The sequence below is a fragment of the Bombus flavifrons genome, chromosome 2 (assembly GCF_040668555.2).
Source record: "Bombus flavifrons isolate JBK064 chromosome 2, iyBomFlav1_principal, whole genome shotgun sequence".
Classification (NCBI taxonomy): domain Eukaryota; kingdom Metazoa; phylum Arthropoda; class Insecta; order Hymenoptera; family Apidae; genus Bombus; species Bombus flavifrons.
This window is the reverse complement of record NC_138443.1, coordinates 20,121,327-20,134,745: the sequence shown is the minus strand read 5'-3', so window position 1 is coordinate 20,134,745 and position 13,419 is coordinate 20,121,327. Positions and strand designations below refer to the sequence as shown.

General features: G+C 44.2%; 2 protein-coding genes across 2 annotated transcripts in view; one reads left to right on the top strand and one right to left on the bottom strand.

Moving 5' to 3' along the window:
- Positions 1-13,419, top strand: part of LOC138189742 (dynein axonemal heavy chain 1-like) — a 55,347-nt gene that overhangs the window by 17,170 nt on the left and 24,758 nt on the right. The gene's annotated exons all lie outside the window — the stretch shown is intronic.
- LOC138189449 (thyrotropin-releasing hormone receptor) lies at positions 1,051-12,442 on the bottom strand. Its single transcript, XM_069131498.1, has 4 exons — positions 11,415-12,442; positions 2,821-3,019; positions 1,712-1,817; positions 1,051-1,425 (listed from the first exon to the last, which is right to left on the bottom strand). The coding sequence occupies exons 1-4, from the start codon at positions 12,291-12,293 to the stop codon at positions 1,194-1,196; spliced, it is 1,416 nt and encodes a 471-aa protein (XP_068987599.1). The 5' UTR covers positions 12,294-12,442; the 3' UTR covers positions 1,051-1,193.

The following is a 13,419-nucleotide window of genomic DNA, read 5'->3' as shown; positions in this document are numbered from 1 at the left end:
ACGACTCTGCACGATACAGCGGGTGCAAGAATTGCCTCGAAATAGACATCGACGTTGTTCGTAATAATAATGTTTACGAAGCTTTTTCTTTCCAATTACCTACCGAACGATCGATTATATTAGAGTAATCTTTTTGTTTAGTAAGCCAACTCGGCTCGTTCACGTATCGATTACGCCGAGTTTTACTCTATCGGTAATCAGGTAATTAGATAATTAAGTAATTAGGTAATTAGGTAATTAGGTAATTAGGTAGCCATTGAATTTTAAACGCTCGACAGTTTTCAAGTTTCGTTGGTATTTTACGAGGTTGTTGAGCGGTGCGAGACAAATAATTTATAATTTAAACAAAGACACGTTTAGAAGACGTTGAGACATTTATCGTTTACTTATGTAGGTAATTCGGTCGAACGTTCCAAGTGGGAAATTTGATCGAACGTCGGAGCACTGACAAAGCGTAACGATACACGTGTAGTTTCGTATAATTTGTCTAATTTCTATAATCAATACGTAGTTTCCACGATACAAGTAAATGCCACACAGAAATAACGAATTTTACACCGAGTCTGCGAATTTGTCCATGCAACGTTCCAAGATGGATGCTATGCTAGATACGCGTGTATTAAACCGAGGTGTCGAGGCCGTTGAAAGTTACAAGTTTATCCTTTTGCTTTTAATATAAATATCCTTTTATCCTGTTTCGAATAGGATAGAATAGGATATGTAAGTCTTTAACTTATTTAAATCACCGGTAATCGCATATAATCGCATATAATCGCATATAATCGCATATAATCGCGCATAATCTCCTTCATCGAGGATCGACCATTTACTCGAAATTTCCAAAGATCTCGCAAAGATGAAAACGCGTGTCTGTCAGTCCATAGTCGATTAACCGGTAATCGCCGTAAACTCGTAAATCGTTGTCGCGCTAACGCGATAAATATTTTCTATTTTCATTTCTCGCTTACACGATCGAGCAACGTAGTCGCAAACGTTTCTCAGACTTTTCACGCTTAGTACCTCCGACAACGGAACAAAGCGGTTCGACGACGACGACGACGACGACGACGACGACGACGACGAAACAACGAGGGTGAGAAACGGGCGAACATAATGGTGGTGGGCGTCGCGCGACGCAATTCGGATCGCCGTGGTTGTATACTCGAATTTGCTCGAAAACGTTTCCGTCGCTCCTATACGTATCGTCGTAGGTTGCAATGGTACCTGGTCATGGTTTTCAGTATCTTGCGCAGCAACTGTTGCAGACAACGCCTAAACGTGATGCCGCACATTGCGTACAATAAGAAGTTGATGCTGAAGTTGGTGTAATAGAGGAGCATGAAGAACTGCTGCAAACACCAGAGCAGGTCGGGCGTGTTCTTGCGGGCCAGCGTGAAGAAGAATACGCACAATCGGATCACGTAGCTGGAAAACGAGAGTTCGCTTGCTGGTAAATCAAAGTTGCCAGCTTGTCGGCAACAATCGCGCGTATAGGAATGTGCGAATGTGCGAATGTGCGAATGTGCAACGCGAGCAAAAGGAAAATGATTTATGCGCGAACGAACGCAATGAATTTGTATTTATTGCAAAGGAAACGTTCATCGTGGGTAGTCGATGGTTCCGTAGAAGACGTTATTGTTCTCACCGAGATATTAAAGATATTAAAGATGTTAAATCAACGTATCGAATATATCGATAAATGACCGTTTACCTCGGCAAATTGAGAAGAATGAAAACGGTGCTGATGAGAAGCAGCATTTTCGTGATGCTCTGTTGATTCCTCGTTGACACGAGATTTCTCGAGGACGATCTAATATCTGCAACAGAGAAAGAAAAAGTATTGCAAGTACGGTGCGAGCGGTCGGGAATTTCCGCAACGACGTTCGAATAACTCGACTTTTCATTTCGCCGTCCGTTTGCTTTTCCTGTTTTTTTTTTTTTTTTTTTTTTTTCTGGAAATATGACGCGAAAGTGAAGCAGTTTGATCAAAATCATAACGTACGGTGCGGCGCGCGAGTGTTATTACGTCCGTGTTTTGGATTTTATCCTAAGGTAGGATATTCCAGGCGTTATCCGTAACTTTCGAACTATCCGTAACCTATCCTCGCCTTAACAGAATCCATGTACGGAGACTACGAATTGAAAAGCTTGAAAGCGTCCGGCAGTAGTTTAGTCGGTAATTTGGCCGACCAATTTAACGATCCGATCTTTCGTCGCCCTAACGAAACGTTACGGTGCCACGATTCGTTTTCGTTCCGTTTCGCTTTACGCTGGTCTAGTCTGTCCCTTTCCGCGATAACAACGCGGAAACGATGAAAACGTCGAGCGAATTACCGATGTACTCGATTAAATGTTGCTCGCTACTAGAATCGAGGTATTACGGCTGTCGTAGTTAACGTTGAACGAACCTCGCTTCGTCCGACGAATTTCCATCTCGGTCAAACGAGAGACAAAGAGAAAGAAACAGCAGCCTGCCCCTGCTTGGTTCTAACGATCCATCTTAAAAATTCTTTCCTCGGATTTCTTTAAAACCGAATTATTAACGCGCTCGATATAAACCAGCAGTTGCGTTTGAAGCGGAGTGAGGAGAGTCAGGATTAACGACGTTTAATAGGAAATCGAATCAGATCGGACCGTTAACATCGACATCGACGTCCAATTTCGTACACTGTGAGACGAGTTTCGTTTTACGGACTTGGTTCTAGAGTTCGCAAAGAATAGGCGAGTTATTCGACCGTGTGGTTTGGCCTGTTTCAGATGCTTCGCTTTCTACGTATCTGTACATGGGTAGACACAAAGGATACGCGTATGTGTACTTACGTATACAGCGAGTTGCTATTTCGGGTAACTGACAAGCGTTTCGTGGGGTTGATGGCGGCGCGGACGTGGTTTGATGCCGAGAGTGATGAGAATGGTTGTTCTTGGACGAGTGAAACGATTGCTGCGAAGGTGGCCGTCGGCCTCCGACCACTGGTCCCAGATTAATGCCGCCAGCGCCGTTGTTGCTGCTGCCGGCACTCTGAAAACCGACCAACGACTTTATCAACGATAGCGATTTCACTAACGCAACGTTTGTAGCTTTAAAATGTAGCGAAAAGTAAAATTAGAGCTGCGTCGGCGTGTACGCGTGAATTAGAAGCGACAACATGGTGGGGAGAAAGCCGATTCGATTAAGCGACGCGACATCGCTACGACGAGAGACAACCTGCTGGCAATAAAGGTCCACGGGAAGCCAATAATTTTTCAGCCACGATATCAGTTTCTTGAAACGTTATCCTACTTATTATCGGGATGGTTGGATGAGCTACCGTATCGTTTCCCATGCTGGTCACGAACGCGTTACTTAACCACGATCCTCTAATAAGCGATACGCGTGTCTCATCTATCATAATCACCTTAAACGCTGTTTTGCTGCTGAACGATACGACGAGAAAAACTTATCCTTGCTACGGATTAAACGATAGATATTACGACTAATGAGGTATTTGCGTCAAAGGTACGGTCGACGTAAAGTTGTTGGCAAACTGTCGATCGAAACGCGAATTTATTTATCTCGGAGCTATATCCGAAGCAAAATCGTTTTGCCACGGTTACCCCGTTAAATTTCGCTTAATCTCGAGCGAATAGTCATCGGCCGAGAATTCGATTCCGTTTTATGGTGTATTTTATGCTGATATTTTTTAGGCTGTATGCACGATTCGGGATTAAATTCATCTTCTATTTCGAGTCCGCTTCGAGCGAAGATACGGCAGCAACTTTGCGCGAATAAAGAAGAAAAAGTACGAAATAAAGCGAGCAGAATTATCTTTGCAATTGTCGCGTACACAGATTCGGACATTGGCTGCTAATACGCTATGGATAAAAGTGGATAAAAGTGGCATCGTATCGGTCGAAACAACAAACGCATCGTTTCCGAGCGCGAGTAACAATTTGCAACTTCAACGGGCATATCGATATCGCGCGAACGAACCGAACGAACCGAACGAACCGAACGATAAGAGGAGAATGTAGGTTAACGCGGCTCGTCCAAGTTATTTACACCCGATCACGATGAATCGCAAGAATGGACTTGATCGCCTCGTCGACTAAGAGACGAAGGAGAATGCGAAGGAGAAGCAGCGTTTGGCTGAAAATTGTGTTTCCCGGCGAATCTGCATTTTCCTGCTGTCGTAGAAAAGAAAAGAATTCGCGTCGCGTGACTTTCGACGCGACCGTTTTCATTCACCGCTTTCTATCGTAGCATTAGAAGTCACGGTCTCGTATCTCTGTACAACGTTTCAGATACGGAGAACAAACGGTTATTTAACGAGGTTGTTTCCGTTGGTTAGAGCTGTCCGTTTGTTATTTTCAAGAGCGAGGAAAGCGCTCGTTACTCGCTAATTCTTCATCGTCGATTATTCGACGTGAATCGCAGCTATAGAATCGGCAAACGTTTTGTCCGAGAAAACGACGATCGTCATCGAGTTACGACACGACTCGCCGCTTACGCGTCTAGCGTATAAATCTGCGAGCAGAGTTTGCCTATCGTTCGGTATCTTTGCGAATCGTTCGGAAAATTGCGTCGTTCGATTAAACGGTATCCTATCTTCGACCGTCTAAAACGAATATTCTCAAAAGTATGAAACGGGGGCTTGATTCGAACGAAGAATTTCAATTAGGGTAGAAAATAAAGATGTAAACGCGAGGAATAAACCGTGGAAGAGAGTTTCTCGTGACGGAGCCCCGCTTCTTATAACAGCTTTTCTTCCCCTTCGCGCTTTATAACGTTATCGTAACGAGAAGAATCGCGAAAGTCAAAATGAAAGAACCGTCTCTTTCGCAAATTCGTTCCTCGTTACGTCGTATTTATTAAATCGTCGAACGGTTTTGTCGCGATCTTTCGCTCGGCCATTTAGTCGTGTATCGCGGTATGATCGATTCTTTGGGAAGAAAGAATGGAAAAGAGTTGGTTTCTTCGATCGGTTTTTCTTTTTTTTTCTTTTTTTTCTTATCGGGTCACGGTCTATCGAAAGAGGCGCCTCGTTAAAAAAAAGCGATATCGTTGGTAGTGTCGACGGAAAAGCGCACGCAAAGTGTGAAATCAGCCAGCTTTATGCAGATTTCATGGTAATATCGATTGCGAGAGCGTGTGGGTATCGAGTATACGTGATTTGATCATCGTCCCACTTGGACTAGAGCGGCGCGTGGCGTTGATAAAGTGAGCCGGTATATCGGGTGACCCTGGAAACGCAGAATATTTGAATAATTTATGATAAGAGAATAAGGAGGTGCAGGCGTGACACTATGTCGAACGGAATATAGCAGGGGGCCGTAAACTATAATTGGCGTAGTGGCGCCGCTAATGAATACCGTAGATTTCAGTGCTATACCGCCCCGGCACCTCGTACGCTTTTCCCCATGCCGAGCGTATTTCGTTAGAAGCGAATTGAAATTTATCACCTGGTCGATAACGGATACCTATCCGTTGAAGGAAAGGGAATCGTTACGATTATAAAACGCGAAGGCAATCGAAGCAACCCGAAAGCTTTACGGATATTTTTTCTTTGAAACGAAATTAATTAGGCGAGCGAATCCACGATACTTGTTCTTTTACGAATCGATTCGAACATCGCGGTTAAATTCTCTCTCTGAAATCGTCATCGCGAAAGAGACGGCCAGATCCGGTTCGTAAACCTTTAAACGAACGATTTTCGGTCGACAAACGGAAGGTCGAAGAGGAAAACCGTATTCTTCGAGTTTCCGTAATAGCACCGATACGAGACGCGCGAATACAACCTGCTGTTTCTCGCGCTTGGCAACGAACCACGCTCTAGAAAAGCGCTTTTCTTCTTTTCATTTTCAACGAGTTTCGCCTCGATGGTTTAAATTAGCTTTGCGGCAAACGAAATTGCACGGAACACAATATCCATGATGAAGATGCACACGGTCGTCGCGACGTCACGCTCCTGTCGTCCAATCGATTCCATTTGTCGTCTCGTTACGACAACGTTATATTCGCAAGCTAAACCGTCGCGTAACGCGTCTCAACGATCGATGCTCCTGCCAGTTTCTCGATTTTCATTTAACAAAGTGTCGACCGAGATCGTTGTTTGCCAGCACGTTCGAACGTTTCCTGACAGCCGTTGCTTTCATTCTCCCAAGTTTCTATCGTTCGATAGATTTTGGTCGGTTGGTCGATCGACAAACTCGTCGTTAGCCATTCGTTAAGCAGTCCACGTTTCCGACGTACTGTCACGCTGTAATTTCATTTAAACGCGAGAGACCGATGTAACCTAAATACGGTTAAATACGATTTAATCGCCGACAGAGTTGGCACGAAACGCATACGCATACACATACACATACAGATACGTAGTACGTTCGGATCGTCGAGTTAGCTTTGCTTCAGGGTCGATAAAACGGTGTTGCGATTGTAAGTACTCGTGGTACGTACGAGCGGTCGTCTTCTTGATCTTAATACATCGCGCGTCACACGTCCTAAACCGTTCGTTTCATTCCTTTCGTTTTGATTATTCCGCGTTAACTGATATAGCAGAACGCTCCATACGATTCTTTAATTCTACGTTACGTTCGCGTAATACGAAATATATTACGTGCTTTAACGTAACGATAACGATAGCGATTAACGCGAAATTACTGATTCTGTGAGTTTCAAATTTAACGCGTTTGTAATACTTTGTATATCGTATACTGTAATACTTTGAATATCGAAGAAAGAAAGCGCATACCGTAACTGCGCCACGATATCTCCAGTCTGAACGAAAGCTTCGATATTCGAGGTAACGTTTCAGAAAACGAACCAAATTAAGAGAAACCGTGTTTAAGAACGCGATTAATTACCAGTTTTCGAAGAGGCAATTTCGTTTCGTCGTCGACGGTTTTTTCATTTCTGTGTGTAATAATACGAGTCACGTGGCTACGCCCCGTTTATTTATCGAGAAGCAGTCGATAATTTTCTGCCAATGACAGATTTATTGCGACATTGGCAGAGGTAGGATGGGAAGAGGCTATCGCTTTTGAACGAATATCAGTGCGCGTTGCAGCGAAGAATAAAATCGTTTAACGATTCGTCCGAGACCGTTCCCGCCCCCATGCATCCACCTACCGTTGATTCGTTCTACCGTCGAAGACAAGCGAACTATTATAAAAGACAAGTGGACGAACGAAAGTGTACCGTCGTGCCGAACAATCACCGTTTACGCTCGAATATCGAAGCGGAGAATATCCATAGAGACGGGTGCGATTCGCTGTCGTTAAATTCGCATCTTCGAACGATCGTCGCAGCGTGGTTCGTTGTACGGAAGGACGTTTCGATCCGGTTACGGAGCAAAACGACGCAGATTGACGTATCATAGCCGAGCGATCGAAAGCTCTGCAAAGATGAATGGCGACGGTTACGCAAGCCGAAGATATTTATACGTTGATCGAAAATAGCCGATTCGCGGTTACCGACCACCGGAAGGCGAGACCAGAGGGGGAAAAAAAATCAACGAGAACTCGAGAAGCAATTATGCCATTCTGTTTCGTATCGGTGATCGATCGTCGTTGCGTTTCGTCCGGCGCCGATGATTCCGTGTCGCAAACGGGAATAAAATTTCGCATGCGAGAACAACGTCTTTCGTGACTCCTTCATTTACTTGCAGTGATATCGTACATATATTTAAACCATCTAGAAACAGTTATTACGATCGATGTAACTCGTAATTTAACTCCAGCTGTGTAAGCGCGTGTATTTTGAAATATCGCTCGTAGCGGTGTATAATAAGCAGAAGCGAAGATTCGATTAATCGATTAAATTTCGAACGCTTATGTCCGTGCGGATAGGCAGAAAAAAACGGTCTAGTATTTTATGCCTCCGTGTGATCGTTTTCCTTCGTTCCTTTCATTACCACCTAATTAGTTGGAAAACCCGCCACTCTTCGAAGCACGCTACGCCTCTCATTTTTCCATTCTATTACCTTTCGAAAAGTTCTTCCTTCGAAAGTTTCATTTTTCATTCGTCTGCCCACACACACACACATGTACGCGGTTTTTGCCTACGTTGGCTATATCGAAAATTATAGTTGGCGCGAAAAGTCTGTAGCGTTTCTGGCTCGAACGATATCAAGTTGCGCCATGTTTAGTTAACCGTATCGAAGAGAATTATTTTTTATATAAATATCCGAGAAAATACGAAACGCCGAATTCACCGCTCCTAGTCGATGCTTCGGCAAAATGAAACGTTGGAAATTTCAACGAGATAATTGTGTATCGACGACAAGGACGAGCAAACAGAATACGTATAGCAGAGCTCAGGTGGAATATGCAACTACCGTACGCTGGATAAATCGTCTGAATCGACGTTTCGTCTTATATACGCGTAAATGATAAAAAGATTTGATTTATACCGGGTCTTTACTTACGCCCAAGTAGATAGCGTTGTGCCAGTCTTTCCGGACTCGTCGGTAAAGAGACGCGAATCAACGCGGAATTGTCATAAAATGCTCGTCTAGCCAGCCCAGTTACCACCCTTTCATCGCAAATACGTCTTTTTACTTGCTCTCCGTTGCGTCCCTGAATCTAATTGCAAGCTACGCGTTGGTTTGTCAGCCGCCTTTGCTGCTATGCGCGTTACTAGGTCCAGAACGGACCGCGTCTCCAACCTAACCCCTTTTCCGTATCCGTATTTCCGTGTCCTCCTTTCCGTTCCATCGCAATAACAAAGTATCGTTGGACGTTGAATCAAGTTCACGCTACTCTCTCGGCTTTATCACACTCTGTTGCCGGATTACGTCCACGCAAGATTCCTTGTTATTATTCGTTCGGCGCTCCGCGATGGCATGTTACACATTTATAACGGCTAAAGATGGATAAAATTTCGCTTATACACGATGCGTGACACGAATATATATATATATATATTTTTTATGAGTACATTTATAGTTATATTTTAAGACTACAGTCAATTGCACGCAATATTCTCGCGTATCGAATCGTAAATCACACAGCGTTAAATAATCGTATCGCGTCGTAGAACTTCGCGAAACCACCGGTGATGAATCTCCCTGTTACGTGGTTAGCCCGTTTATTGGCTAGATGTGTCTGCGAACGAATGAAAATGGATGGAATACGGGATACGTAGCATCGCGAACGTACGTTAACTTAATGCTAACCTAAGCTACGTGATACTTGTCAAACGCTTTTAAACTCTTACGGGGTTATTCGCACGTGTTCCACGCGATCGATCCGATTTAGCAGACGTAGCTATAAATTGGAAGATTCGAATCGAACGAACGTTAGAAAGGCTGTTCTGTCGCAAACGTTTTTACAAGCCACCGTCGGATCGGATCGGTCGAACGGATCGACTATTTTCGGAATTCCTGATACGTTGGTTCGCGCGTATGTACACGTGTTCACTCACGCGTGTAAAATCTAAATTACTGAAAACGCGGCAGACTATCTCGAAGTTTACATAACGTTGAAGTAGCGTCCTTTAGAGACGCGGCAATTCGGAGCAACGTTTCGCGTGTAGCGACGCGACGATTCATCGAAAGTTCATAGACTTGAACTAATCTAATTTTTCTGGCTATACGCTATTGCGAAACTCGACGTTCGCGTTGGTTTGCTCGTTGCAAAGTTATAACGAGTTTCTCTGTTTTTAGTCGTTGTCGGCCGTGTTGTCAGATCGAATCGATATAATTTAACGCAATTCGATCTATGTTTTTCGCGGACGGATAAATTGGCATGGATAAATGGCTGGAACGAAGAACGCGTCAAATACATATTTTTGAACGAAAGAAACAGCAAAGGTAATAAATACGCGAATCGTGTACCGTTTGACTGCTCGTTAACCATAATAAAAAGTCGCGTTAAGGTCTAGGATCAGATACATCGGAGGATACGAGTTAATCTCGTTCTCCTTTCTAATTTCGGCCTATAGTATATATAGTATAGTATAGAATAGTATAGTATAGTATAGTATAGTATAGTATAGTATAGTATATAGTATATAGTATATAGTATAGATGTCTACCGATTGTAAGCGAAAGGTAGGAGAAGTAAAAGCTTCGAAAGGATCGAGCAAATTTAAGAGAAAGATATATGCGTATTCGTTAGGTTCTGAGCGATTGAAAACACATTTGCGTTGAGAAGGAGAAAATCGATTTGAGACAGCCGGTCCAAGTTGGCACCTATCGTGGTTACCGCGTAATATATTACTCCCCCGGTATACGCACGATCCTCTGGTCCGATTGGGATTTTGTGTCTAAATAAATGTCTTCGGTCGGAACACTTAATCCACGGGAAACGTTTAGGTTAGCGAACCACATTATTCGAACATCATCGTGCCGGATTAGAAAAAATAACTCGAACGTTTGAGTTTCTTTCGAAAAACAAGTGGAGCCCGAGGGAAACGTTTCTAAGCGTGCATTTCACCGCCGATGTTTGTCTTGCACGCAAGAAAAACAAAAATATAGTCCAGTTACACGAGACTGAAGCCAAGCGTGAAGACGGCGTGCATTGAAAATAGCGACGTCCATTAACCGTCGAATCTTCGAACGAGACGGTGAGAGGGCGTCGCCTTTTTTTCCGTTCGATTCGTCGCTAGTCGCTGGAAATACACGTGCGCGTGTCAAACGTTTCTCTCGAAAGGGAAAGTCAACCAAGCTCTGGCGCTTTCACGAGCGAAAAGCTGACGCGATTCCGATATACGTACGTGTCGTTTTAAACGTAAACTTAATATTTTCCGTACTCGCGTGATTCTTCGTTCGAGCGAACAGCTTTTGTAAAAAGAACCGAAGAAGCGTCGAGAATGGCGCCAACGCACACACTCGAAAGTCGGTCGAAGAGAGCTTCAGAACGTTTAGGACGACGTTTCGAGTATACTTTGATCGTTACAGTCTGCAGGTTGGTCGGAATATCGTCGTTTCTCGCGATAGAACCGCTTCTCTTTCACCTTCCCGTTACGAATAATATAAAACAGGCTTGGATCGAATCGAAATCGAACGATATCAAGAATAATTTTGTACGATCGATGCGCGTTCCGATGAAGAGCCAAGTTCGTAGGATGAAAGCGAAACGATGTACGTTCTTACGATCGGATAAACGATCGTAACGAGATGGAAAAGGACGAAACCGATGGATAAACGTGGCGAGTTACAACGCGATCGACGACAGCCTGGTGAAACCGAAACTTAGATACTTACTAGATCGATGTTTAACGTTTAGCATCGATTTCGTACTAACGTTCGAGTTTGCTTCGCGCGACCTACGCGTACGTACGACGTACAATGAAAAGCTAATTTACCATGGATACAGTTAGCGATGGAAGATTATCGCGTAATCGCGGTATGTAACGTTGAATCGAACGCCGGCAGCCTAATCTCGATAATCGTTCTCGTCGGACGTTCAGTTTCGATCGAACGATTTTCACTCACCGGAATCTGATTCAGATTGATGTCCGACTGTTCTCTGCTCGGATAGTCCGTGGACGTGGTCGAAGACTGCTTGAATCGCCTGCTGAACCTCAACAAGTTCCTCATGATCATAGTGTTCATGACGATGATGAGTACGAGCGGCGCGATTAGACTGGCGATGCTGTCGATTATGCTGATTATCTTCATCGTCTCCAAGTATTCGACCTTCAGATCGCAATAATCCTCACCGTCCCTGTTGATCACTCCGGCCGTGACAAAGGAGTAGGAATGACTGGCCAAAGCCAAAATCACCAACACCAGCACGATGGTCTTTGCCCTGGCTATGGTGCATATATGAGGTCTGTGCAGAGGGTACTGAACAGCTATGAATCTCTCCACCGTGAACGCAACGATCAACCAGACGCTCAAAGAGCTGCAGACGGCGCTCACGTAGACCAACGTTTCGCACCAACCCTCTTTATTGAACACCTTCCATCCTAGCGTGTTGTTCAACCAAACTAGAAGCAAAGTGACTAAGAAGCCAAAGTCGGCGGTGGCCAGGGCGGCCAGGTAATAGCTGGAGCTTCGTATTCTCAGATGTGTGTTTAGAAAGACGACGCAGGACAACAGATTGCCTACCAAGCCTAGCAAAATGATGGAGGGAATGTAGTACTGATGAAAGAAATCCAATAGAAAGTATAGAGCGTGACAAGCTTCTATCGGTTTCTCCTCGAAATCTAGGCTCGGATCGAAGCTTCTGTTTCTGTAACCGTAATGCGTCAAATTGACCCACGTGGTTGGGGTGGCGGACCGTCGGGAACGCGCAGATACGTCTACGCTCGAGGAGTCCTGAACGCCGCATCTCGTACGTAGATTGTACGTGGACGCGACGGACAACATGTTTCCTTCTCTTTACCTATATCTCTTTCCTCTCTTATTTTCCATAAAACGCGCCGATTTGCCTCGAAAGATTCTCTACGAAACAATCGGAGCGGCATCGATTTCCATTTTCTATTTTCACTAGCGATCTTCGCTCGAGTTTTCGCAACACCGATTATCCAAAAAGCGTCTCCGAACGTCTCTCCGTTATCGAAATTTTTATCGGTCCAACGATATTCCAACAACGATCGCGTCTAACCAATTATCCTGATTATTTCTAACCAATGAATTTTATCCAGCTTGCCGAGAGGTTCAACGTAAGTTCAGAATACTATCCAGAGCGCTATGTACGCGTGAGATTGCTTTGGTTGCTCTTTTAGTTACCATTGTTGCGCGTTTTTGTGCCAGTACTATGTCACGATCTTGTACGACGATAAGGTAAATCTAACGAGAAAAATTTATTAAATTCACGGAGACGATTCGCGTAGTAACGCGGAAGCTGGGGCAGGATGAACGATCGGATTGAAAACATTCGACTTTCGTCCCCTTGAACTTCGTCGCAGGTGTTGGCAGGTGTACGATTTGATCGTACGATTCGCACGACAACGGATCGTCCAATTTCGAATATAAGGAATACAAGGTGTTTCTTAAACTTGTTGGTTCGAGTTCTTCTCGGATATCGATCGATGGTTTTTACTAACGTTTGATATTCCCTGAAATTCCTCGAATTCTTCGTCCATTCTCTCGACGGGCGTCCGTTTGTTTGTTCGTGAAAGTAGGAAGTATTATAAATATCTGTCCACTCGTGCGGAGGTAAATTCAGTTCAGAACGTTTCCAACTCGCGAACGAGTGACAAGTGTTTCCAACTAGCTGTTGAAAAAAAATATTCCACTCGTTTCGTTTGTAGATTTAAATCCCACACAATGTCAATAAACCCGGAATGTTTCTAACTGGTGGCGTACGTGTGGGACGGATCGATTTACTTTGATATTCTTAGATCTCTGAAATCTTTCAATTATTCCATCAAACTGGCGTATCCGCGATTGTATCGCCGGATACCGCCACTGGTCTCTCGATCCTTCCGATTAACACGGACAACGTTTTAGCGAGTAATTAGTCGACCAACGATTAGTCGGCCTTCGATGT